Source organism: Dermacentor variabilis, chromosome 4 (assembly GCF_050947875.1).
Source record: "Dermacentor variabilis isolate Ectoservices chromosome 4, ASM5094787v1, whole genome shotgun sequence".
Lineage (NCBI taxonomy): Eukaryota > Metazoa > Arthropoda > Arachnida > Ixodida > Ixodidae > Dermacentor > Dermacentor variabilis.
Window position 1 is genome coordinate 145,407,363 of NC_134571.1, and position 26,090 is coordinate 145,433,452.

General features: G+C 49.3%; 1 protein-coding gene across 1 annotated transcript; it reads right to left on the reverse strand.

The window, feature by feature from the left end:
- Nucleotides 1-3,068: 3,068 nt before the first annotated feature.
- On the reverse strand, nt 3,069-24,096 carry LOC142579879 (uncharacterized). Its single transcript, XM_075690516.1, has 2 exons — nt 23,558-24,096; nt 3,069-4,800 (listed from the first exon to the last, which is right to left on the reverse strand). Exons 1-2 carry the CDS (start codon nt 24,088-24,090, stop codon nt 4,593-4,595), a joined length of 741 nt encoding a protein of 246 aa, XP_075546631.1. The 5' UTR covers nt 24,091-24,096; the 3' UTR covers nt 3,069-4,592.
- Nucleotides 24,097-26,090: the final 1,994 nt, after the last annotated feature.

Sequence of the window (26,090 nt, forward strand, 5' to 3'; positions counted from 1 at the left end):
ACTGGCTATTTGTCTGCGTTCACTTCAGCCTCCTCGTGTACCTTACGCGGCGCCAACCATCGGTATCAGAACCCCTCTCGCACCTTTCCTCTTGCTTTTTAAAAATTAACACACGCGTTTCATCGTGAACAAAATAAATATGGCGGCCACTCATATGTCTCCTCCTTTCTTGTTTCTATCCTGCTTGGTGATTCAGCTATGAGCTTACCGTGGAACCTACCATCTGGCTCATATTTGGTTTTTAGTAGAACCTATGCTGCACATTAAAAAACCACAGGTGAGCGTCTAACCTCTAATATTTGAGAGCGCCCCAACCCTCGTGTTTCATGGCGCCGTGTTTTGCACTAGAACCTTAAGCTTCACCAATCATATAACTCTGGCAATATGCATCCTGTCCACGCCAAGTCATTCATATTTACCTCAAGGCACATGTAAAACTTCTCGACTTATGGATAAACAAACGCACTGACGCCCTTAACTTTGATGAGAGTGCAGACGTGATAAGAATCCTGTGCGTGAAACGAAACTGGCTGGCTAGGCTCAAATGATTTTTTTTAATTATGCACTTGCCAATATCTGACGCATCGCCGCACTCAGTGTCATTCCATGCTGATTTCTGGCAGCTCGCCAGGGTTGCAGTTTGTTATTGAAGGAGTAATTCACCTATTGTGAATCAGATTGCTGTGCAAACAACACGTTTTTAAATTTTCACTGTGTCGTTTTGGTCCTAATACTCTATTTTCCGTTATCATTAAATTAGGCGAGGCATCAGGCAACAGAAAGCAACGTTGTCATTTAAATATCCCTTATATACCATATTTGAGGCAAAATGGCTTTGACCTCCCACTTCGGTGTCCCTTGCGCGGCAATGTTGCATTAGAGCGGTCACTTTCTTCTTGCTTTACAAAAACTACACTACACACTTTATTTTGAAGCATCCAATTGATTTAAACCAGTAATTCAATAACGAAAGAAGGCTGCCTACACTTCATGAGTTTTAAGAACCTAATGCTGACACTTCAGCGTAGAAGCTTCAAAAAAGTAAGTAAGGGCATAGAAAGAGAGACGCCTGATAAGCTAGAGAGTTTAATCCGAGCAAACAATGGAAATCATGCTTACCAATCCTTGCAGCGTTTCGTTACTGAAAAACATATAAGAAAAATAGAGAGTGAACAAGGTGGTTGTTTGTTTCTTTTTGATTGTCTATTTTCTCGTTAGCTTCATACTTTCCACGCCGTTCATTTTGGCACCGACTAACATAATTTCACGCGTTGCCTTGCATTTTGCGTCCATACTCCAACTCCAAGAAATGCAGCCAATACATGTGTGTAGGTGCATTGAAAAGTCACCAGTAGTCAACAACTGATTTAACGTGTAGCTAAAATAACTTGACGGTTGTAAGTGCGAATCTAACGCTACTTTTGGCCACCTGAACAGAGCGCAGTCGGAAAGTGCATGAGCTTTCGAAAATCTGCCACGTGTCCACTGTTTGTGTGACACCGCAGTGTCGTTTCCTTCGAAAGTGAGGGCAACGTTTGTACTGGCAATCACAATAAAATCAATTAAAGCAATATGTAAACAAATAGTTTGCCATCCAGTCCTACGTAGGGCGAAGCTATCAAGAATGGTCGAGCAATAACTTAAATAAACATCTAGAGTGGTCGAGCTAGATGTCGAACGTAACGACGCTGGTCCCGGGCTCGATACTGGGATTTTTCGCCAATTACAAAGGTTTCTTTCTCAGAAACCTGGGGTGGTATGCAGGATGTCCCGATTTTCTTGCTCACCAGTTTACTCGATAACAATCGGTGAACAAAGATAGCGCGGAACGCGCGAAAGAATGGCAGGCAATAAAATGTCGAGATATAGCAAAAGGATATACAGTTGGGCGAGCTGGTATACGGTAACATGATTTTGGCTTATAGCGCGCAGTGAACACGGACACAGAAAGGAGCGCTCGTCCTGTGTGCTCCTTTCTGTGTCCGTGTTCACTTCGCGCTATAAGCCAAGGTCCAGGTATAGCACCGTATGTAAACAAGGGTGCACCCTCCTCACGCCGCTTCCTCGTTTCAAGCACAGAAAACTGGGCACGGTAACACGCCAGCGCGGCCTATCGTTGTCAACTCAATATCGCAATATCACAATACCGTGACCGTCCCACTATCTATACCTACGCACTCGGCGCCAGTCGCTTGCCACGCCTTTCTGGGGCGCGTCGCGGGCGGGTCTCCTCTTTGGGACATTGTCTCTCCACCGTCGAACGCGAACAGTGCAGACAAGGTGCATTCTCCTTTTCCTTTATTTAGAATATACTTACTTTCTCAGGTCATGCACTGTGTGGAATGACAAACAAGCGAAACAAGGCACCGATGGTTTTACCACGTGTTCTTTTTCGGCGCCTGTAATGCACCTCCCAAATGACGATAAGCCAAGAGTAAATCGAAATTAGCCAATGAAACTGGAGGCCTGCGACGGTTGAGTTTTATGTCTTCGTGCCATTAGCTCATTCATCCCAGGACGGCGCCAGAGCTCGCGGCGATCCCGAACTTTGCCAAACTCGAACGTGTACCTGCACCGCACCGCTCTATCGGTTTTCTTATCAGTTTGCTGCTGTCCCTGTGCCGTGCGGATTTCTGTTGAGCTGATTAGTTATCCGTGCTATTCGGCTTTTCGTTAATATAGCTGCGATAGGCTGGCAGCTGTACAAAAGCGCAATGGGACGCTGCAAACAATGGGATGCTGCAGTGATCCTGGGAGCCGCAAGCAGGCGCAACAAGGACGACAGTTTAGCTGCTCAGTTCGGGCGCATTTGTTTGTTGCTCTGAACTAACAGGCGAACGCGCCATCATATATCGAAAGCGCGAGCACAACAGTTGCGCCTGCCCTTTCGGTGTAATAATTAAATTTTCCAACTCTAATCCAGTGAATCAGCATCTCTGGATTTACTCGCCGAGACGTTCAGGCGTTTGAAGGGAGAAATATAAACACCTTAACTCCTTTCATAATATTTCGTGCTGTTTCCTCGCTTCCATAAAAGAAGCCACGTGACAACTCATTTTTTTAAATACAACAACGTTTTCTTTATTTGACATAATTGGTAATAAAAAAAAAACAGGAGTAAAAATGAATTACATATATACACAACTCAGAGGAATGACAGGAGCAATGCACGCAAGTACACTCGTCTCGGCTTAATCGAGTATTGCAATTCTCTAATAAGGCTTCACACATATCGCAAAAACACATGCGCATGCAACTTTTTTTTTTTTTGCGTACCGATTTTTTTTCGCGGTATCATACAAACAGGGTTTCCGGTTTCTGCGACAGCAAGCAGAGAAATGTTTGGTATACATGTACATCATTTCATTAGGAATGCTCAACGACAACCATGAGCTACCTAACGCGGTGAGCCCTACGGCGCGTGAACCATTTGAAATTGCACGTGCTCCTATGACAAAGAACTAAAGAACAAAACGCGAAAGGTAAACAACGTGAAAAAGAAAAGGCAAGTAAGAAAATACAGCCGAAAGGTTCTTTTTACAGAAGCATGAACGCTGCAAGTGCCGGCGAAGAAACAACAGAATAGATGAATGCTAACGACAGGAACAGGACTCCGCAGTCACTTTCTGACTGACCTAGAGTGCTCGTTGTGACAAGAAAAGAAAGTGGGGAAAGGGGGCGGGGGGCAAAGGGAGCGGTGCAGGGGAGGGCAGACACTGAAGGAGGCTCGAAAGAAGACTGGTCGTCTGAGGAAGCGAGGCCTAAAGACGCGTACTAGTATACAAGACGACATCCCCCTATTCTCGAGTTCCTTCCTACTGGAAGTCAAGAGCGAGCTTTACACTTTCAGTTTATTCTTGGAACGCGAAAGAAAAAAAATTAACAAAGATAACTTTGACTGTGCTAGCAACAAGCAATATGTTTAACCAAACTGTTGGGCTTCTGACCCGGTTTCATAAGTCTTTCTTTTTTTTCCTTCGTGATTCCGTTTTACAAGAACACGTCCTCGACTTCTCAATCGTTATCGTTTTCCTTTCACACCTCGTGAATGACGGTCTGTCTGCCGTCCGCGAGTGCGTTCTCGATCAAGAGCTTTGAAAACAAAGTCTTACGAGTGACGTCGACGCGGATAGCTCGAAAATCAAGCAACAAACTGCCAATGGCACTTCTCAATTACACCCTCCATGGTTCCCGGCTCTAAATAACACAAATGAGTGTACATCCGTAATTAAAGGAACAATAATGGAGAAACTACGTATGTAGTTGCGATTGCTTTCTACGGTCGCAAAAAAAGAAAATAAAATAAAGAAAAACTTTAACAAATTTGAGAGCGCTCCCTTCCGAGAAAGGAGTACTATTGAGTAATCTCTTTCTCTCCTCACGCTTCCCAACTCTCCACTCGTCGCCGCGACCAACACTTCTTGAAGTCATCACGCGATGACTCCGGCATGGCGCAAAGAGAAAGCGATGGCGAGTGGAAAGTTGGGAGTCTGTCACAGTGTTCGCTTTCTTTCTTGTCCCTAAGTTCCCTGCTGGGGTTGATCCGAACGCATCTAGGGCGGTCGTGGCACTTTCTGGACTGTCGCAGCTCTTTAGTGCCAGCCGTGGCCGCCTCCGTAGCCGCCGCCTCCATAGCCGCCGCCGCCGCCACCGTAGCCGCCACCGCCGTAGCCGCCGCCGCCGAAGCCGCCACCGCCGTAGCCTCCGCCGCCGAAGCCGCCGCCTCCGAATCCGCCTCCTCCGAAGCCGCCACCACCGTAGCCTCCGCCGCCGTAGTGCGTGTGCTTCTTAATGTAGACTCTGCAAGGACAAATGAGAGAGAGAGAGAGAGAATGGGAGAGGAAAAATGAAAACCCTCTCGTTAGAAAGGCTGGTAATAAAGTATACAGCACGGAGACAATATTATGGAAATCATAACGAGGGCAAATGTAGACTGCAAGAAACAGAAAATTATTCCATAGTGTGAGCACACACTTCCGCCCTTTTAGTCGAATTGCCATTAAGGCCCTTTAATTATAAAACGAGAAGTTTTCATACATGGGGATGTTAGCTTTCAGTGGTACAAAGAAATGACGATCAGAACAGTTATCCCTTCCATGGTAAATGATGCGACTTGGCTTTAGTGAAGCACGTCCCGGTTTGCTTGCCTTCTTTACGACTTGGTTGTATTTTCGGCAAATCGGTTCTGCGGAATCTCGCAAGGTGGAAGAAGGTTCGTGAAAGGAGAAAAAAAATACATCTCAGGTGCACGACAAGCTTTTCTTTCACGAAGTACCTATTGCGCAGCTTTCGCAGTGTGCTTGAAGAAACGCGCCCACAACGTCATTTCTTCCAGCGCAGATGTGAATATGGCGCGTATAGCACAACAGACAGACGCTACGGCCCCGATAGCCTCTACAGCCAGCACTCGGGAACGCAGCCTTCTGCAAGCTCTCTCGATTGGTTGTTTCAGGATTTCGCCCGCACCCGCTTCGGCCCCACGAACATTTTTTTTTTTTTTTTTTTTTGTTGCCGTTATGATGAATCCGCCAAGAATGAAACGAGGCGCAAATGAGACCGACGCGCAGTGTACCGGCCCGAAGAAGCCAGTAGAGGCAAGCGTAAATGTAACACATGCCAAAGTGACCAACACGCACTCTAATGTATGCACCCGGCCACGAAAGTTTGCGGTGCACGGGCTCTCAGAAAACGCTCAATTTCCGAACAGCCTGTAGCAGTAGCCAGTGAAACTGTATACGACAATGTTATTAGCATAATTCTAGTCGAGGCCCAAAATGCAAGATACCAGGCTGCGTTGTGAGGTTACTGAGATATTCAGCTTGCTTTCTTTTCTTTTTTAAGATTTCATGGTCCGTAATATATTGTGGCCGGGTGTACCTATGGAGGAAAAAAAAGGAAGAACGCGCGATTAAAGGGGGTTCTCTGCGCGACAGCATCACGGACGCGATACGTACGCTTCCGCAAGGAAGGAGCACGTGGCGTGCGTCGTTCGAGAGTCGCACAGCGAGGGAAGCCGAGAAAGTTGGGCAGAAGAACTGATAATATAAAAAGAACACTGTGACAAATTAGCTTTCTCCGTTCTCAGTTGTCGCGCACTCGCCCCATCCTCCGTCAGTATTATTTTTCTTTAACTTGCTTGCTTCTTTTTTTTCCCCGCTCGGCTTCTTCGTTCTGTTCTTTCGCTGTGTTTCCGGCCAAAACACGCAACCATTCCCTTAGTGTGACGCGCTCGTGATGGCGGAACGCACGCCGTCACGCCGCGTGGCGGAGGAAATACGAGTCTGGAGCCAAGTGGAGGTGCCTGTGGTTGCCGGGACAGCTAGCTAGCTAGCTGCCTTGCAATGCAGTAGGGCATTTCCGCGAAACGCCGGCCGCTGCGGTGCGCAAAATGGAACGAAAGAGTTGAGGAAGTTGTCGTGGTGCTCGGCGAGCCAAGAGAGAGCCCTGCAGCGCGTAAACTTTGAATATATATATATATATATATATATATATATATATATATATATATATATATATATATATATATATATACGTGTGTGTGTGCGTGTGCGCGCTCGCTACGTCTACCAGAGCATTCATTATTTTCCGTGACGAGGAAGACGTTCGGCGCAGACTGAACTGTACGACGACCAACAGAACTGGGACAGAATTATCGCAACAAACACTTTCTTGCTGCTTTTTAGTCCTTGCGTGTACGTTGGTTTGTTTTCGGAAGTTGCAGAAGGTGGGGGCACCCGCGGGAACAACTTATGCTGCTGTATAATGTCTCGACCTTGTGAAACTTCGAGGGGGCAAAACTGGGCCTAAAGCTTTGTTGGCATTCAGATGCGACAATCCTTAATGTTTCAATGAAGCGTTGTTGTTTACGGCAAATACGTAATTATGAAACCCTTTCGACGTTGTTGAGCCACTCGTGTAGCTGCATAACCTTGCTTCGTTTTTTCCTCTTTTGAAAGAAGGTTCTTCCTTCTTACTAAACCGAAATTTGTGCGTTGAAGGGAGTGTGGCGACATTTTGGCCACGATATGCCCTGAAAGAGAAAATATAATTGCAGGAACTTTGGTAGCTGGATAGACACGCCTCTTGGGGGTCGTTTGGGTGTTGAGGATGACGACTCATTTAACAATGACGCGAGCCCACAGTGGGGTATAGGCCACGAACCGGGTTTCATGATGGTACAAAAAAAGAGAGAGAGAGAGAGAGAAAGAATGTGTGAACGAAGACATGAAAAAAAAAAAAAGAAACTGATCGTAAATGAGATAAAAATAATCGGTAATGGAGAAGTCATCTTTCCATAAACAGGAAAACATGAATATAACGTGTAAACAATAAGAATACTTTAGGTAAAATGCGTGTTACAGGTACTGGCGTGAGCTCGCCTTCAAATTCACGCTGAGCAATACCCGCTACAGGCCGTGATAAAAACGCAGCGTATTTCAGATTGAAGTGCCAATTTGTATCTGCCACAAAATGGGTTATTTAAGAACGTCGCTTAATGTCACCGCCGCCAGACCAGACGATTTGAACGGCACATTTCCCGTCGCAGCGCCTTAACTCGCATAACACACACCAGACTAGAAGAAGAAAATAAGCTACACAGGCGCGATTCCGCTGTGCGAGCGAAAAGGCCTTTTACGAAACACAAAGCGTTACTTGTCGTTTCGTCTCCTATAGCCCAAGAATGCAAGTGTGATGAATGCACACGAACACCTAATTAAGCCTAGCAATTAGCACTATCACAAGCCGCAAATGAAAATGAGACGCTGCAGTCGACATCCTAAGGCAAGCAGCCATCAATATGCTAAGGCACTGCGCAACCAAGGATGACGTGTGCATGGAAATAATGTGGTGACGCAACATTACGTATGACTGTGGTGCGCCCAACCATGTATAAAGGTTTCTTTTTTTTTCATTAAAGCATGTTGCCAGCCCCGGCCTGACGCTCGTGATCATCACAACGTGCTGTTTAAAATTTCACACGGTTCGCTGCACGAAGGAAAAGAAAAGTAAAAGAGACCAACGACCTAATCGTGCCCTTCGGCTAATTGCACATCCGTGAGGCAGTGTTCTTGTGAAACTTCGTACGAACCCCCCCCCCCCTCCCCCCCTTGCACACATCCATAGGCGTTGGCATCGCTGCTGATTGTCTTTGCACACGCTGAACTGAGAGAACCAATGTTAGCTAGGAGAGCCACGCCTTTTCTTGTACCCCAAGCCAGACTCATCTTTTTAAACGCTGGCGCCTGGCGGAGTTGCTAAGTTGGTGCGAGGAGAGGCTTTTGTGCAAGAGCGCAGAGCTCTCAGAGGCTCCAGTGAAAACAAACTAAGCAAGTTTAAACCGTATTGATGCAAAGAGCGCTATAAAGACAGGTCAGTGATTGAGAGAGAGACCAGTTCACGATTAAGAGCGACGTTAGCGTGAAGGTAGGTTAACTCCGACACCAGCGAGATAAAAAAAAAAGAACATGCCGGAAGAAAAAAGAGAGAAGAACGGAATAGGCGCAAGAGATCTAAACAAACGCGATGCCGTTAATCAGCCAGGAAGTGAACTCGACGGGTTAGTGTCTTCTCTGATACAAACCAGAACTGGCCAGTCCTCTTGGTCATCGAAATAACCAAGAGGAAACGGCAGCTAGAGCAGGCACTCGAGGAAGGGAAGTCGGCGATGTTTTCCGCGAGCTATTTAACGTGCTGGATGTTTCGCTTCCACTTACGAGTCCCGCGCTCTCTCGCGCCTACAGCGTCGGTCTCTATATAGCGAACCTATATTTGCGCACCGATGTCGACTGACGGAGCGTCCGGACAGCTGGCCTCGGGTTTCGCGAACGATAAGAATCGGAAAGGAGGTCGTTAGGAGAAATTCCCGTAACAGAATGCGCGCCCCATTTCTCTGGACACCGCGGTCGCTTTTTCCTTCGGGCGCACATGCCAGTAGTTCCTGAATGCAAATGCCCCCTCAGTTCCGGGATGCTTCCGGAGTTGGTTCCCGCGGCCAGTCCGGAAGTACGACCGACTCCCCGGCTTCTCCATCGCGTGGTTGGTTGAAGGAAGTGACGTTGTTGGACATTTTGCACGGTGCCCTTAGAGATCGCCGCATTACCAAAGCATGTTGCGGCAGCTCATGCGATGATAGCTAAACAAGCGCGTTCTAAACAAGGCAGGCCACGATGCAGCGGCGAGTCTTTAGGAATGCGGACAAGAGCCTGCCGGCCAAAGGGGGCCGAGGGCGAAGAGGAGCTCTCCCCCTCTTCGCCACCCCTCACCACCACCTTCCATCCAGTTCTAGCACGTTACTGCGCATTATTTTTGCGCGCATTGATGTCGTCACGCGCCAAGGGAGATGCGTGCCTGCGTAGTTTGTATGCCCGTTATGGTAGGCGCACGCTTTCTAGCGAGTATTTGCGGTCGCTACTCGCACCAGGATAGAGGCGCAATTGCGAGGCCCGCAAATACTTCACTTGTTTTCCCCTGCTTCATTTTTTTATGTATGCCTTGGTTTTTCTTTTGGCGCTGGGAGAAAACGGTGTGAAGTAGAAATAGTATCGATTTGAAGAGATAATGAAAAATAGCTAATAAAGTACAACTTGCACACGACAACCGAGTGGGGGCTGTTAAATTGGAAATCTTATCGATGCAAAGTAGATGGGAGTACATTGAGTGGAGGGACAAAAGGTATGCGAGGTGAAGTAACGTCAAGAACACCGCTCCACACGTATCCTTCCGCAGGCTAAGCGAATCTGTCGCATTCAGCGTGTCCGTGCTCAAAGCTACTCATGCAGAAACTTGACTTCTACGTCGGGGGATGTCAGCGGTCACTGTTGGCGCTAAGCAAAAATGAAATTCACTTCCGTTTAGGCCTCTTCTTTCCCGTAGTGTGCAATGAAGAAACCGCATGAGCTCGCTAGAATGTGCCACTGATTTAAATATACAATGCGAATCGAGCAACAGCCTTGTACAAAATGGACTAGCCTATTTGTAGCTTGCAGTGTGAAGGCACTTATTGAACAGGATAAAATTCTCATATGTAGATGGCAGGCAGGGTTGAAACAGTACCACTGCCGGAATAAAGCACGCGCAATTTCATTCTCCTTGCATCATAAACAGTACCGCGTAACCTACAGACTTCAATCCACACCTTTTTCTGCATAAATGAAATGGCGCGATGCAAAGAAACTGACGTTTGGGCGTTGCTGACCGGTTTAAGAGCCAAGACTTGTGTGCATCGAAAATGACAAAAACACGTGGGCCACGCCGCTGCTGAGCCCTGTGCCTTCAACCTCACAGCTGGTGTGTTATTACACTTTGCTCTGCGGCACATAGCGCTCACGCGCTCTAGACGGAAGTGTGGACGTCTGCGCAATATAAGTTTGAAGAGATGCGCAATCTTCAAGAGCTGTCGTTACTCGACACCCGATGCGAGCCTATGACCCGGTCCCGCAAACCGCCTGAAGCTGAACTTAATTCTGGAGTGCTTCATACCGTCTCGTTCTGAATCGCCGGTGTAATTGCGAACTGGTGGTAAAGCCCCGAGATTACTTAGCTGCGCAAACAAACGCGTCATTCGTCACTCTATACGTTAATGCACCTCGTCGGCGCATTCCCTCTGTAAATTGGATGTGGAGGCCGGTTAGAGCGCGAACATGGTTTCTGTAGCGTACAGGGCGGACGATATAGGACGGCAAGATCTTTCGCGTGCGCCGTTAATCGCTAAAAGCGCGGCGAAGACAAAATGAGGCAATCTGCGCGCTATAGATAACATAAGTGTGGCCACAAGCTGATGCGCCGCGGAAAACAGATCACCCTCGGGTACGCGCTTACAGAATAAAACGCGACGGTCGCGGATCAATTTCGCGGCGTCTTTTCAAGCAACGTCCCACTGGCACCGACGATGCCCCGAGGCACGGGTCCCGAAATAATCCTCGCAGCGGCAAAATCGTTCGACAAAGGCGACATGCACGCTGGCGCAGGGTGGAGAAAAAGCGCGCCTCTCGTGAGCGATGATCAAGATGACAAAAAGAAAAAGCGTATACGAACGATGGTTAGAAGCAACGTGGTGCTTCGGCATATGCCGTATATAAAGACGCGACGAAGGTCCTGCTTTCTTTCTTTTCCCTTTCCGTCCGATGCGGGGCGCAACTATATTACGCAAAGAACCCCGCGAGGCGAGTAGATGATCGAAAAGTGTGTGAGCGCAATGCGCGGAAAGCCGCCCCTTCGAGAAAGGAACGCGACGGTCCCTCGTCATAGGAGAAAGAGTAACAGAAACGGGGACACCAACTTTGGGGGGTCCGCGCCGTTTCTTTCTCTTAGCGGCTCGCTTTTCGCGCTGCTCTTTTTCTTTCCTGCGCACACCTTCGGGCATCGGGCGATTCAGAATCGCCAGCCTCCTTTGAGCCCACACCGTAAGACACAGAGCAAGAATAGAAATGCGTGCTCGAGAAGACGAGCAGACTCGCTGCTATTAACGTCTTCGAGACATATTTTCCTCCCTTTCTTTCGTGAATCGCTTACGACTTTTCCTTTTTTGACTCCGCTGGAATATGAATGTTGGGAGAAAAAGAAAAGAAAGAAACGACAAGTAGGGGACCCGAGCTGCTCTGAGGAGCACCTTCAGTTTCTCTTATTTTACGAGGAAACAAGCCGTCTCGAAGACGCGCAGTCAACCATTATGTCGACCATTGAATCCGCGCAAAAGTGCTTGCACGTCGCAGAAAGCAAAAAAGAAAAAGGCTATACTACGCCTTGAGCTTTCGTCTGGCACTATTGGCGGGGCAGACAGCAAGAGCGAGGGGAGCGCTATGGGGCAGTGGTGGGGGTACGAGAACACTTCGGAAGCTGGAAAAGAGAAAAAAAAAGGAAAGAAAGAGGGACGACGGGAAAAACAAGGTCGTGCAAGCTAACGAACCTAGAGTGAGCGAAAGGAGGCTTTATAGACCGTTCTTACCTTCTTACGCTCATCCCTTCCATTTCCCTCTTTCTGTCTCTTTTCTTTCTTTAGTGCGGCACTCGCATAGTCATAACCGGCACTCTTCCTTCTAAGGCCATTCCTCGCAACAGCCCTTTCATTTTTCCTCCTTTCGTCTTTTGTTCTTGTCCTATTCGGCGCATTTTTGGATTTGGCGATCCACTTGCCAAGCAAGAAGGGATGAAGAAATAGCAAGAAAGAAAAGTGGCTTCTCCGTGCAGGAACGACGGCGATAGCTTACTCGCGTTCTGGAACGGCTCGGCTTGGCCAGCGGCGCGTGGTCGGCGAGGGTGGGCCGTCTGGCGGCAAGGCGAGAAACAGCCCCCGCTACTGCCACCCCTACGAAGCGTCGGTTCGCGTACTACAAGCCGGCGCAGTCATTCTTTTGGCGCCTTCGTCGTGTCCGAAGCGCGAACAACGGGCGTACTAGACGCGCACACAAAAGGACGAAGTGGGGAAGAGAGAGAGACAAGGGGTGACGGTGTTCCTTGTGTACGTGTATGCTGCGGACGTGATTTTCTGTCCCCTTTGTTGCTCTACTCCGCCGAGTCTGGAACGTGGAAGCTTCTTTCGTGACGTCGTCGCTCCAACACACCCGGCCACGTGACGGCGATGCGACGCTCTTCTCGCCAGAAGAGAAGCTGTACTCTACGAAATCTCCATAGATATGCGCTCTGCATCCACCTTTAGTCGGTAACGCAGCAAAGAAGGAATCAAAGCAACAAAAGCGGAAACAAAGACCGCCTGTTCACGCTCTGTTGACTTCTACTGAAACATCTACATCGGCCCCACATAAGTGCAGACGCGAAACGGTGGGTAAACAATTCGTCGAGATGAGCAAGCGCTTTAAACGGCCGTACGGCAGGGGAGCGGGGTCGCATTCCGAGAAACTGTTCATCGTACACGGAAAAGTGAACGTTTATATCCATGGCGCGATCGTACTTATTGTAAGTGGCCCAGAGCTAGCGACCTAAGAAAGCTCAAGCTGTTGCGGCCAGTATTGAACATGCAACAGTGGGTGCTCCGATTTGTTGCAACTGTATTGCTAAATTTAAAAGGTGTAGTTCTAGAGCACTTTTAGTTTTAGCATTGAAGGTGCAAAATACATTAGTAGCCGCGCAAATATAGTCGCACAACAACGCATTTGATAGAGCGTGCAAATGTCCGGGACGGCTAACCGGAGGATTTCAAGCTCAAACATTCTAGGCAGCGCAGTTTGAATTAGGCAAAGTAACGAATAAAATAAAACAACAAAAGCTTTTCTCGGTGAGTCGTATACAGCAATTTCTTAACGCAGGAACGGATGCGGAATCGAAGTGGACAGAAAGCAGGAATTACATAAACATTAAAAGCAGTGTTGTTAGGCTGTGATAGCCCTTCTGATCGAACGCATACAGCCATTGTCTCTGCCTGTCTTCGTCGAAAATCATGCGCACACGTAAAGAGCCGACAGCGAAGAGCCGACAGCGAAGAGCCGTACCGGCTCTTCGCTGTCGGCAAGCTATGGAAGTCCTAATTGCAGAAGCCGTTCATTTGTGCAGTGAGATATGTTGAATACCTCGCACTATTGCAGCTTCAGCCGGGATCTCAGGTTAGCTGCCAATCGCGACACGTAAACCTATGAGATAAATGGAAGAGGTTTAATCTCGCGGCTGCCAAATGCCAAATTAATCTTCCAATAACTACATTTTCAGATATTTAGGAATTATCATGTGTACGAGGAACTCAGTGTGTCCAACTCGCAGACCTGTCCATAAGAACGGGAGAACTGAGCAAACAAATCAAAACCGCAATAGAGAATGCGGAAATGGCAGGGCAGCAGGGAAATAAACACATAAAGGTGCGTCCTGATCTGGCGGTGCGCTGTGGTGTTATTGACGATGATATGTTGAAAAGTTCGAGTCCTGTCTAGATGAACACTGCTTCTCTGTTTTGGAAGAAAACTGCCTGTGATCCCGCTGTCCTGGAAAATTCGCGCTCAACGTTGTGCGGGAATATACAATTGCAAAAAACGATGATGCCATTTTCCTTTGCAATTTAACATTATGAGAGAAGCTCATATTGCGGTCATCATTATTATCATCTGCTGAATTAATCGTGGCACAAAACGCATAGGTGTTCTTCCAGAGCTGTCTAAGCAAGCCTGCCATGAGTGGAGATCCTGCTCGTTTAATACGGAAAACACAAGTTCATGTCGCTATCCGCTAGTAATCAACGCAGGCTTGGTCTAGTAACTTATGCTGCCTTGCTCGCTCCTTTATTTTACTTCCCCTAGCCCACCCCGTTTTGTCAAGTTTTTTTTTTCTTCTTTAGACGTTGAAAGAAAACAAAGTACACATTGTCCTCCACTTCCCGGATTTCGCGCCACAAACAAACACTGTGAGAAAACGCATGTATTGATTAGAAGTGTATTTTTCTTTCGGTAATATCAGTGCACCTGTGCAATACGTGGAAGTAGTTAACGGTGTTCGTTTCACCGCCAGGCTTTGGATGTTTATAATACAGATGAATTCACTTTGTTGATAAAATATGGAGGACTCGTTCACCTGACGCATGAAACGATTAGCCTTTAAGGTTCTAATCAGGCGACACTCAAGCGCGACTGCCGATTCAGGGAAAACAGTGGTGGTTAATAATTTCGTGGTCGCATTTTCTTTTAACAACCTCGAGGCGGTGGCTTGAGTTCTATGGGTCTTTCACTTTTTCCTCGTCTGACCCCCAACTATTCCTTTCCTCGTTTCCTCGGTCTGCTGCTCATAGCGCTGTTCCACCCGTCTCATGCAAAACGCCGAATAAAGCGGTCTAACTGGTTGAAGCAAAACATGGCGTGCACCATATACAGACGGCACACAGCCAGCGTCTGTCAACCTGTGACGCGTCCACTCTCGTGAAAAATTTTCTTTGATGCTTCTCAGGCGTCGCAGTGAAATCGCTCGAGCCGAATCTTTCGATCTCCTCAAAACGAAATGTAGGCCGCCGTGAGGACAACGCGGCACTCAGCAGCGTACAAAACTCGCATTTACTGTCATCGTCGTCTTCAGCCTAAGAGCGTGGCTCTGTGACAGAAAACAACGCCTCCCCGCAGTGCGACGCTTCTGTTCCATAACCCTGTTAAACGCGTGCAGATTGTCTGGCGCTGCGCGCGTTCTTTTTCATTTTTTGTCTTTCGAGGTCACTTCGCCGCCGAGGCACATTACGTGCGGGCCTCACTCTCTCGACAACGAACGAGCGGGCCTGGGGAACCAGCCAGCGCAGCGACTTCAGCTCGACGCAGTCAAGTTCAAGGACGAGGCCGATCGCCTTTGCGAGAGTTCGCCGTTGACGGACAGACAGCGTCGTCGTCGGCCGCCAGACTCTGGCGAGATATATCGCCAGAGATGGAGAGGGCCACGCGGTGAGCGACAGACTCTGTTCGAAGGGGACAGCCTGTCTCTTCTCCTCCGGCTACGGAGGGCCCGCCGGGGGCCAGCCGGCAGGCCGCTTTGCTCTCTGCGAAACGAGGTCGCCGATTCTCCCGCCAACACGCAGGCCATGCACGCTCCACTGCTGCGAGACACGGATCGACACACGCCAAGATGGCGGAACGGCCGCCCCCTTCTCTTTTCGTTCGGAGAGCTACGCGATGCCGACTCTCTGTCGTGTCCACCCACCCGACTTGGCTAATACGAATGTTCGCCGCGTATCCCCCGCTGCTCCTTCCACTCTCTTTCCTACTTGCTCGCTCTCTCGCTCGCCCGCCAGCCACACACCCACTTACAGCGACGTCGTCTTCTGCTGTTGAACGACTTCGAAAGCGGAGGGATCAGCCGCGAGAGAAGTCGCGTTTGTCGGTCAAGGGCTGACTGACCCTTTCTGGTCGCTGCAGCGAGTGACCGGGAGGTCCACTCTAGGCGCCCCAGGCGGCGGCGTCGCTTTCTGCTTCTGGATTCCATAGCCGTTGTACACGCTTCGCGCCGCCGCTGCCGGCGTTACCTCGCGCACATCCGCGTGCCTCGAGAGCCGGCAAGCGCGCGCTTGTGTTTCGCTTTTGATCAGGGTCCTGGAAGCGTACGGCTCAGAACACTCAAGTTCGCGCCGGTCGAAATGGAAAAGACACGACTTCGCCTCCCTCTTTGAAGCCGCCCGTTGCTCCGGCTGACCTACAACGGGCTCTTATTGCCTTCTCTGACACTAACTGGAGACTTCTTACTGTGCGTGTTTAGGGTGGCGGGAAAGAGAAGTTTGGGAGAGGACGCGGATGGAGAGAGGTAGAGCAGCGCGTCGCTCTTCTAGAAGAGACGTCGGGGGCAGAGGCGGACCTCACGGCAGCGAACTTTCCCAAATGGGGACGCACGAGAGCGCCGAACAAGACGACGAGAGGCACTCACTGAACGACGGGGCGGTCGAGGCTTGCCGCTTGTTTGAAAAGCGGATCGAGAGAACCGTGTAGTGGGGACAGCGTGCAAGTCTCTCGAGAGGCGGCTTCTTTCGCTGCCGAAACGTTGCGACGTTGACAGGCTGGGGTTCGCGTGGCGGGAATGACGACCCGAAGAGCCACTTGTTTGCAGGACGGCGGCAGAGATACAGGCAGTGGTGACGCCCCGCCTAATATCGAGTGTTACTACAGTGAACGGCGTCCGAGGTGTGATGTGTGAACAGGCGGCGTCGCTAAGACATTTTTTTCCTTTACTTGTTAGACGCAAGCTAATAAGAAAAGGAGGAAAAAGCGAACGGTATCAGTCACTTCCATTGGGCCGCGCAAGATGATGTTTCATTGTGAGTGAACTTAAATACGGCGAATATAAATCGCCGCGAAATTTGCCTATGTAGTCCTGTGAAAGAGAAGTTCCGGTTTTGAACTAAGAAGATTCAACACTGTTACCAAGATTTCATGTTTCATACCTCACTTGCATGGTGAGGTGTACCTCACCAAGCGTCTAGACCACTGTATATGCCAAATAAATGAAAAATGACAGAGAAAGTTTCTGAGATTTTAAAAGGCAATATCGAAGTCTTTGACAAGGGCTGTGTTACAGTCAGAGATTCTCCACCGCGCGGAGTGTGAGGATGTGAATGAGCTTTCACAGTGCCCGCTGAAAAGAAACGTTCGGTTAGCCAACACTGTGGTCATGCATTCCGAAACTCTGGCGGGATCTTACAAAAGTCTTCAAATGTCTTAACAGAAGTCAGACACGTAGTTATATTTGTCTTACAACACGGTGCAGAAATCACAGAAAGCAAAGTTAGAAGGGAAGGTGAAGAGGGTTACATAGTGCGTCCGTTGAGTGTTGTAAAGGTCTGGTCGTTTTAAAAACAAGTGTTGGATATAGCAAGAATTCGCTAAAGGTTCTGGCGGTGACTACAATAGTACCAAAGCCTAGAATATGGCGTTCGCCTGCTGAGCAACTAAAGATTGCGAAAAGATTGTCGAACGACCCGAATTACACCAACTTGAACATATCTTGTCGTCACGGCTTTAGATCAAGAGGCAGCACAGCGCACGTGATGGCTCAGTCTTTCTATCTTTGACAACCGTCTTTCTATCTATTTTTAGGCGTACGTGCATGCCTTAAATACGGTGCAATGTGAGAGAAAAAGAAACAATAAAGAAACAGCGAACGAGTGAAACCGTTTGCACCGGTACATCGACCGAGAACGTGCGCGAAACCGCAAGCAGAAGCACTACGAAGCACTGACCTGAAAGGGAAGACCTAGGAGGACACATAAAAATTCATTTCGCGTCGCGTTTCATATATCTGTCCGTGTTTCGCCTTTCGACTCTACCTCCTGAGGTGGTATACTGGCTTCTTTTAACTCTCAGCTTAGAGGAGAAAAGCATTCTAAGGGAAAAAAAAGAAGTCAGAAAGAGAGTGCGTGTGTCCTGAGTAAAAAGGAACGGGCACGTCACGCATTATTGCTGCCACGTGGTGCCACTCCAGAGGTGGCGCTTGAGTCAACGAGCTTCTGCAGTCATTGACCCATAGAAAGGCGACGCCGAAGGGTGCGCATGCCAAGTCCTCACGGAAAGGGCGGTGTGCGAAGAAGCGGTGCTTCAAGTTCGGCAGTGCAATGGGACTTCCTCGACAAAAAGAAAGAATAACATTGACGAGGCAGGGGGACATGTGAAGCGAAAGGAGAGACGTTACAGAACCGAACTGCATGACAGGTCACAATCGCTGGCGTGAAGTTCTTCTTCATCCCCGGCTGAGCGCAGTGTAGAAGCCGCAAACTCATTTCATCCAGGCGCCCATTTGCTGTATGTGACGGAGACATGTGAGTGACGTAGGAGGTGACAGGATCGAACATGTGCTGCAGCCATTACAGATCTGCTTTTCAGAAGAGATCGCAGACATGCTTTCTTTCTTTTTTTTTCTCCCGTTGTAGGAAAAACAGATAAACTGGTTCTTAGCCGATCTATTCGCAGTGATCATTCCAAGCGCGTCCGCATGACTTTCTAGGCCTGCTTGCTTCCCCCCACCCCCCTTTCGTGTTGTCGCTCTCCGACGTCACGCGTATATATATACAGGACGCGGAAGCAAAGCGCCACTGAAAAGGCCGGTGTTTGCGTCGCCGTAGTGGTGGCTGCTGCGTAAGATGGAAGGGGGGGAGCGGCCAAGCTCATGCGGGGCACGGCCGCCCCTAGGAACGGGTTCTTTCGTTTTCACTGCTAAGTCGAACAGCACAACGCCCCTATCTGTTGCTCGCTTCCTGCTTTAGTTTATATTTTTACCCCTCATACGAGGTTTGCGCGAGTGCGCGCAAGCCGGAGCAAAACATGACCTAGACGGTAGAGTGCCGCGTATGTGGGTGAAGGTGGAAGTCATTTCACTAGACAGCTTTGTAGGCATTACGTATGTCGTCACTGTGCGCTTCTGTTGTTGTTTTTTCGTTGCTCTCCTGGTGATACATTTTGCAAGCGTACGCAAACACCTAACATAAGCGTTTTCTCCCCATTTATGCTTTAGAATTGCATTAAACTTGAACTACGTACCTGTGGTCAATACGAAACAGCAGTAATGCGACGCGTACGACACGTCACGAACCACAGCGCATGGTCACAAACTTTCCGTAATCTCCATCAAGGACAGGGACCCGTATACGCAAGCCATCGATGCGGATGTGGTGCTTAATGAATATTGCCATATGCGATCGTTTACAGAAGGATATCAGAGAGCCATCAAGCAAGCTCCCTGGTACGGTTATAGCTTGAGCGCTGTTTTCCCTCCAATACGATTGCCGCGCCACTGTGGATGAGTAAAACTATATGTCAATTCGGCAGTTGTAACGAAGTCTTTCGCTTTTCGGTGTCTTTCCACTATTTTAATGCACCGTCGCACTTTCGCCTATTGGCAGTCTGTCACTTCATAAGAGACATCTATACATCAAAATAAAAAAAGATAATAAGTAGGGTCACTGACCAAGTCAAAACAAAAATGCGTCTTGACCTTTCGAGCGTCATACGGAAACCGAAACAATGACGCCTGCTTCCAGGAAGTTCTTCTTTTCAGTTGGTCAGTGGTTACATCAATTTTGCTCGTCACCTGACAAAATATTGTTCCGTCAAACGCTCAACTTCTTCATAATCATAGAAAAGTGCACCGGTCATCACCGTTCAGCAGCGTAGGTAACAGTGACGTCTCTGTTTAAACACGGTAGTCTGCCTACCTCTGAGGACCAGGACGAGGGCTTGCTAAAATACCGTTATGTACAGGCATTATCCTCCCTACCGACCGAGAATGGGGATAGTTCTTGGGCTCGAGTCATGGGTACGGGAATCAAACACATCGGCTCCAAAGCTAAGTCCCAATACAGAGCGAAGGGAAGAGCCCCGAAGCGACAGTCAGTGAAAGCGTTCGCGGTTTCCTCGTCATTGCCACCAGACTGAAGTGATCGTGGGTAATGGCCTCGCGTTCTCAACACTACTAATCAAAGGACAAAAAGGAAAAAGAAAGAAATAACGAAAGGAAAGGAGTGAGGATGACAGAAAGAAAGGACCGCAGCACCCGATACAAGCTCGGTGGAGCGACGGCTGTCTGCTGTACCCTCGCCGGCGGCTCCCCTGAAGGGCGGTCGTTTGCTCCTTTCAATGACCGTCATTAAAGGCCACCAAGAAGGAAGATTCCAGCCGCAGGACGGGAGAAGAGCCCTGATCGCGCTTTGCACGTTTTCTGTTTGTTGCCTTGCGGAGGAATCCTCCGTTGTTGCTTTCTCGAGAGCAGCGGCAGGCCGTCATAAATGCGAGCGCGGCCGGCCGCGTCACAGAAGGGGAGTCACGGGGTCAGGCAATCATTGAGAGCCGCCAGAAAGGCCAGAAGTGCCGCTCGGGCAGCGATCTCTCTTTCTGTTGCCTCAGAGATGCTGCCCAGTCGGGAGGAGGGAGAACCGGCGTGTAGGACCAAATAAAGAAGAAAAAAAGAATAGAAAAAGCCGCACTTCGCGTATCGCGGCGCACGTGTTGCTGTCGTCCAGGCAGAAGAAACGAATCGGACGGCTAAGTCACGCGCCAGTGGTCACGAGCCGTATTTGCAATTGGGGTGAACAGCGCGTCAAGGACCTCTCGTGCTTTTCGACGTGACCACATGTCTCGTCTAACTGTGATCCTAGCCTTTCTTTATCGAACGCTTAAACGCTATACTCGCGACGTTGAAGCGACAGGTGAGAACATCTCGAGATGCGCTGGCGCACCATAAATAACGGTTAATTTCTGCAGCAAAATTACGCACAGAGTCCGAGAAATTGTGAGTGCGGTCTGGTCAAGCGTTCGTCTGTAGGTGTGGGTGCGCCACAAGTTACTTTAGAGGTTCTTAAATTAAATGAACGAAAAAAAATCGGCAGAACCCATCTCACGATGACAGTCGACGGTAATACGTTTGAATCAATATAGCGACGCAGCCTACTGACACCGTCGAAACGCGTTATGTATTATGCGTCTACTGCAGCGGGACTCTTCTTTCGCGCTTCGCTAAAGACACTAGGCGCCATCTAGCACCGCCGCCACGAAGCCCGCGCGTGGCCTCCGAAATGCGTGGCCCGCCGATGCGCGCGAGCATTTTAGGGACGCGTTGTTATGCAGCAACCGCGCTCCTCCCTCGTGCTTCATTGTGGACACGGTGTACCATCTGGTGGCGTTTCTGCGAGACGAGAAGCCCGGCGCGCCGTGCCTGGGAACGCTGCGAATTGTTCCCTCACTTGTCTCGCATCCAGTTGCACTTAATCAGTGAGCCAAGTTGGCAAGAGGCTCATGGAAGAGGGTATACCCAGCGCATTCATGGCGCCGCTCGTTAAAGCGCTGGCGTGAAAGGCGTTCATTGAAAAGCGGCACATGCCCAGTCCCGCCTCTACTGTGGCCTATGTCGGCATGCAAGAGGCTCGTTGAAGAGCAGCTAATACACACTGTCACATACTATGAGATACAAGTTGTTCCGATGGTCAGTTTCGAACCCTGTTTTCTAAGCACAGCAGCCCGATGCGCTACCAATTTGAGCACGAACTACGCAGTGACCCAGGTAGGCAGGAAAATTATTAGATACAAACAAAACATAAATAGAAACATACATAGATGTGTACTTGGCCCGCGGAAACTGCGTGGGGTACCCTAAGATTGTTAATACATTAAAACGGTCATAATACTATCACCCCTAAAACGTGTGCCCTATCCTTAACACCGAAAAATTGTTCAACTATAGGACTTCAACATTTGTACGAGGAAAATATCAATCACTCCGCGGACGGCTATTCGCGGCAGAGTCTTCAGCAACACTGTTGTCAACAAGCAACAAAAACATCCGTTTTTTTGTTCCTCTTCTGAGCATAGGACTGACTACAGGTTCATCAGGGGCCGAATTCACAAAGATTTCTGTTCGTAAGCGTTCTTTCGCATTGGCTGGCTTGCACCGCTAATAATATGTCTTTAATCAGGATTGCTTGAAATATTTTGTTACGTACAAGTCCAACGCAACAGCTTCTTCTTTCTTTTAAATAAGGGCCCACTTTGCGAGTGAAGAAATTTTATTTAATAAAAAGAAGGCACACAAGCCTAAGCGATTCTAACACTGAGGATATTTCTGATCAGTGCGTAGATTCAACCTACGCTGTCTGTCAGTTTCTTATCCACAAAGGTGCCAGCAAACGCTGCGAGGTAAAAAATATGAAAGGAATTTAAAAGTATTTAAAGGCATTTTGAAGGCATTTGATTTATTGGTGAAGTATTTCTACACTCGCGGACCAACTTTTTGTGGCAATGAAGGGAGAACTAGAGGGGCGGAGCTTCTGCACAAGCGTTACTGCCTCAACTAGTCCAGCAGAGCTTCACAGCGTTTTTGGTTTCTTGGAGGAGCTAACAAATCAAGCGCAGCTTCCACGTGCTACAATTTAGAATTGGTGAAAACATGGGCAAGAAGCAGAAAAGTAAGTCAAATCAAACACTCAGTAGCGCACTTTACCTTGTTTTTGCTGTTCTAAATAAGACGGCAATGCTTTCATTTCGGCAACTTCAGACTAAAGTCGATCACAATTTGGGAATTTTCTTTTCAAGAGCGCTCCTATTTCCGCGTGCTTTAGCTCCGTAGCTTTCTCTCGGTTGGCACAGAAAGTTATCCGCGAATATAGCTATGGACGGCTACGAATTTTCACATCATACTTCTTGACAAAGCTAGATGATAATCGCCTGGTTATATTAGTGTGGAGGTGCGCAAAGCTTCTAGAAGTGGCTCGAATTCGCACTGTTTACTACACAAATGCATTGTGAATGGTACCGAGCAATATTATAAGAACAAACAAATAAACATAGGGTCGTGATAGATGAGGCACAACAGGCTTTATAATAGTTTATGTCGCTTCAGTGTTCGAGTTTCTAAGAAAATAATTGAATAAAGTCAAATTGAGCAACAGGAAAATTCCCGGCAGCGAAATTATGGGAACCGTCAATTGGTAACTGGTAGCCGTAGTTATCGATACGTTGCAGCTTGCATGTTACCTGCATACCTATCTAGGCGCGATGAGGATACAAAAAAGCGCGAGTTTATATGAACGGCCCAGAGCCTGAATGAGAGTGCGATTGATCAAAATGAGGGCCAAAATAAGCTTAATGAGCACAAGCCAGGGCAGATGTTATCAGCAGTCGATTCAGATGTATTACTCCATGCCTCAGCTGCTAACACAGCCGCTACAATCCGTGTTCATCTCGGAGAGTGTGTGACAACTTGCTCCGTTCTACAGCAACGCAACGCCCACGCAAGGTACAATCACGCTCGAAACCTTTAGACAAATAAGGAAACAGAATGCTACAGGCTACAAGTATACCTGGCACTTCAACATTAGACTTCTATCCAATTTCGAGTGCAATCTCAATTGGCATGTTAATAAACAGTCCACCTCAAGTTAATAAAACGGAACAAGTGCTCGATCAGAAAGCTATAATGATAATCTTTTCACACGCGCGCATTAGATACGAGTTATCAAGGAAGTGCTCAAGACCATAGGATTGCCCATTATTTTGGTGCTAAATTTCCGGGTAGTCACTTCCGTACTTGAAACAACGGATCGGTCGTTGATAAGATCACCAGGATCTCCCATAAATACTCGCAGCGGGTCAAAGGTAGAGCGGTTACTCACGGGACGGGCACTTCGACGGGCTTCTTGACGATGATCTCCTTGAAGACGGGCACCTTGACAGGCACAGCGACAGGCCTGGGAATGTGGATGATCTTGTGCACGGGGACAGGCACCAGCTTAGGCACCTTGACGGGCACCGGTACCGGCACGACGCGCGGTACCGGCACGTGCTTGTAGATGGGCACCGGCACGTGCTTGATGACCGGCACTGGCACGCCTACGCTCACGTAGTGCGGCACGGGCACGGGCTTCGGGATTGGGATGGTCTTGGCCACGGGGACCAGCTTGGGGATCCTCTTGATGACGGGCACCTTGACCGGTACGGGCACCGGGTGCGGCACGTGAACCACATGCGGCACGTGGATCACCTTAGGCACCGGAAAGGGTTTGGGCACCGGTACAGGGTGCGGGTACGGGACCACCTTGTGGACCAGCTTCACGATCTCGTCCGGCTTCCAGGGCTGGTGGTAGCCGGCTGTGGCCGCGCCCAGCAGGCAGGCCAGCACGCCCAGACACGCGGCTGCGCTCCTCATCTTCTCAGCTCCTCCTGCACGAGACACGGCACCCAGCACGGCTCAGCAACAGAACGTCGTGGCACCATCAGCTCTATATCCTGCTCGCCAAAACCCCGCGGCCGAGACACCGCGCGGACCCGTGGTGGGGGCCCGCGCGAGGTTCGAGCCACGGGCTCGCACCCCTGGCTGATCCCCCGCCCACCCGACCCCCTCCCGCTGGCAATCACTTTCGCTGCGTCGTCGTCCCGACGTGTATATCCAGAGGGGCGCTGAATTCCGAGACGGTCGCTGCTGCGGAAGGGGCCACTCACCGTCGTCTGCGTGGCCGGCTGTCGAAACTGACTGTTTTTGTGTGGCGCGCGCGTGCTGCTGTAGTGCGCGGTCGGCGAGCCAAGACGTGAGTGCGCTGGCCGAGCCTTTGCCTTAAGTAGTCCCCCCTCCGCGCGCGGCCACTCGGCGCTGACCTACATCGGGATCACTGCTCTAATCCCGATAGGGCAGCCACGGGCGAGGGGCCCCCTGCGCACGGAGAAGGGGGTTGGGCCCCCTCGCTCGCCCACCTAGGCCCCTCGGCGCATGCGCACACGGGTCAGCCGCCACGAGGGGGGAAGCCCGAGGTGAGGGGGGGTTCGCGCCGGTGAAAATATTTTTGGCCGTACGCGCCAGCAGCGCACAGCCGCGACAGCGGTCCCAATTCCTGGAAGCGCGGTGTCCGCTGGTTGGCTCCAGAAAAGCCGTGGCGAGGAGCCCTCGCCTGACCCAGTTGCCCAACGCTGCAGCTTAGCCCAAGCTGTAGCTGCGTTGTTACTTCCCCCCTCCTCTTGCGTCTGCCCCCCCCCCCTCGATAGGGGGATTGAGGGGCTGTGAAAAAGCACGCCGCGGCGAAAGTCGCTTTCCATCTCGACGGCTTCCGCCGGATCTTGCCCGGTCGGCGCGGCTGGCCGGTCGGCTCGCCGGGAGGCGCAACCTGGCCGCTGCTGTTCACTGATTCACGCGCTGCCAATATGGCGGCGCCTCTCTCGGAAGCGGTCATTGAGCGCAGCTTGCCCGGCGGCAATCCTTTAGTCCGTGCGCCGTTTCCTCGGACAACATTCTGCCTCAACAAATCTCATCGTTCTCATCGTTCTCAGTTCTCATCGGACGCCGATCCTACGCATCGATAATCGAAACAAATCATTGCACATGTCGCGTAACTTGAGAACATGGATGTAGAAACAAGCTAGTAGCCGGAACTGCGTGAGACGAATTATGCATCTTCTTGAAAAGCTTTTATGAGGTTGAACTGAAATGTTCCGAAAGGGCTGAATGGTTTTGAACTCAATAAGCCTCCAGATGCGTCAAATAGGACTTTTGCAGTAAATAGTGTAGTTAGTATCCTCCAAATCGCGCCAGAAACAGCATGGAACATTGACGCGTCTTAATCTAGAGCACGAGAACTTTTAAAAACAGAATAGCTAGTATTCAACACTAGAATCTCGAGTTTAATTCTAAAAACGTTCACTATTCGATTCCTAATCAGACATTTGAGCAATCGTACACCCCTGCATGTCCTACCTTTTCGAATGGTAAAGACGAAAACGAAAAAATGAAACACGTACAGGAAGTGATTAGGATAATAAAGATGATTTCTCTGTATCTAGCTAAACAGAATCAGGGATACAAGTTGTTTACGACGAAATGCTTTGCGGTTTAGTATTCCAACCGGCATAGATATTGAGCGCGTAAACATCCCGTGGTTATCCCCACAAGCAGTGGCTCTCAAAAGCTCATAGCAATCAACTTCCAAAAACTATGCCAAGTAACAAATTATGTGGTTTTACGCGCACAGGCCATCATCTGATTATGAGACGCGTCGCAGCGGGGAGACTCCGGAATAATTTTGACCAGCTGGAATTCTTTCATTGTCATCATCACCACCGTCAGCCTATTTTTATGTCCACTGTTGGACTGCATTATCTTTGCATCTCCCTGCGATCTCCAGTTACTGTCGTGTGCCCACTGATTCGAACTTGCGGCTG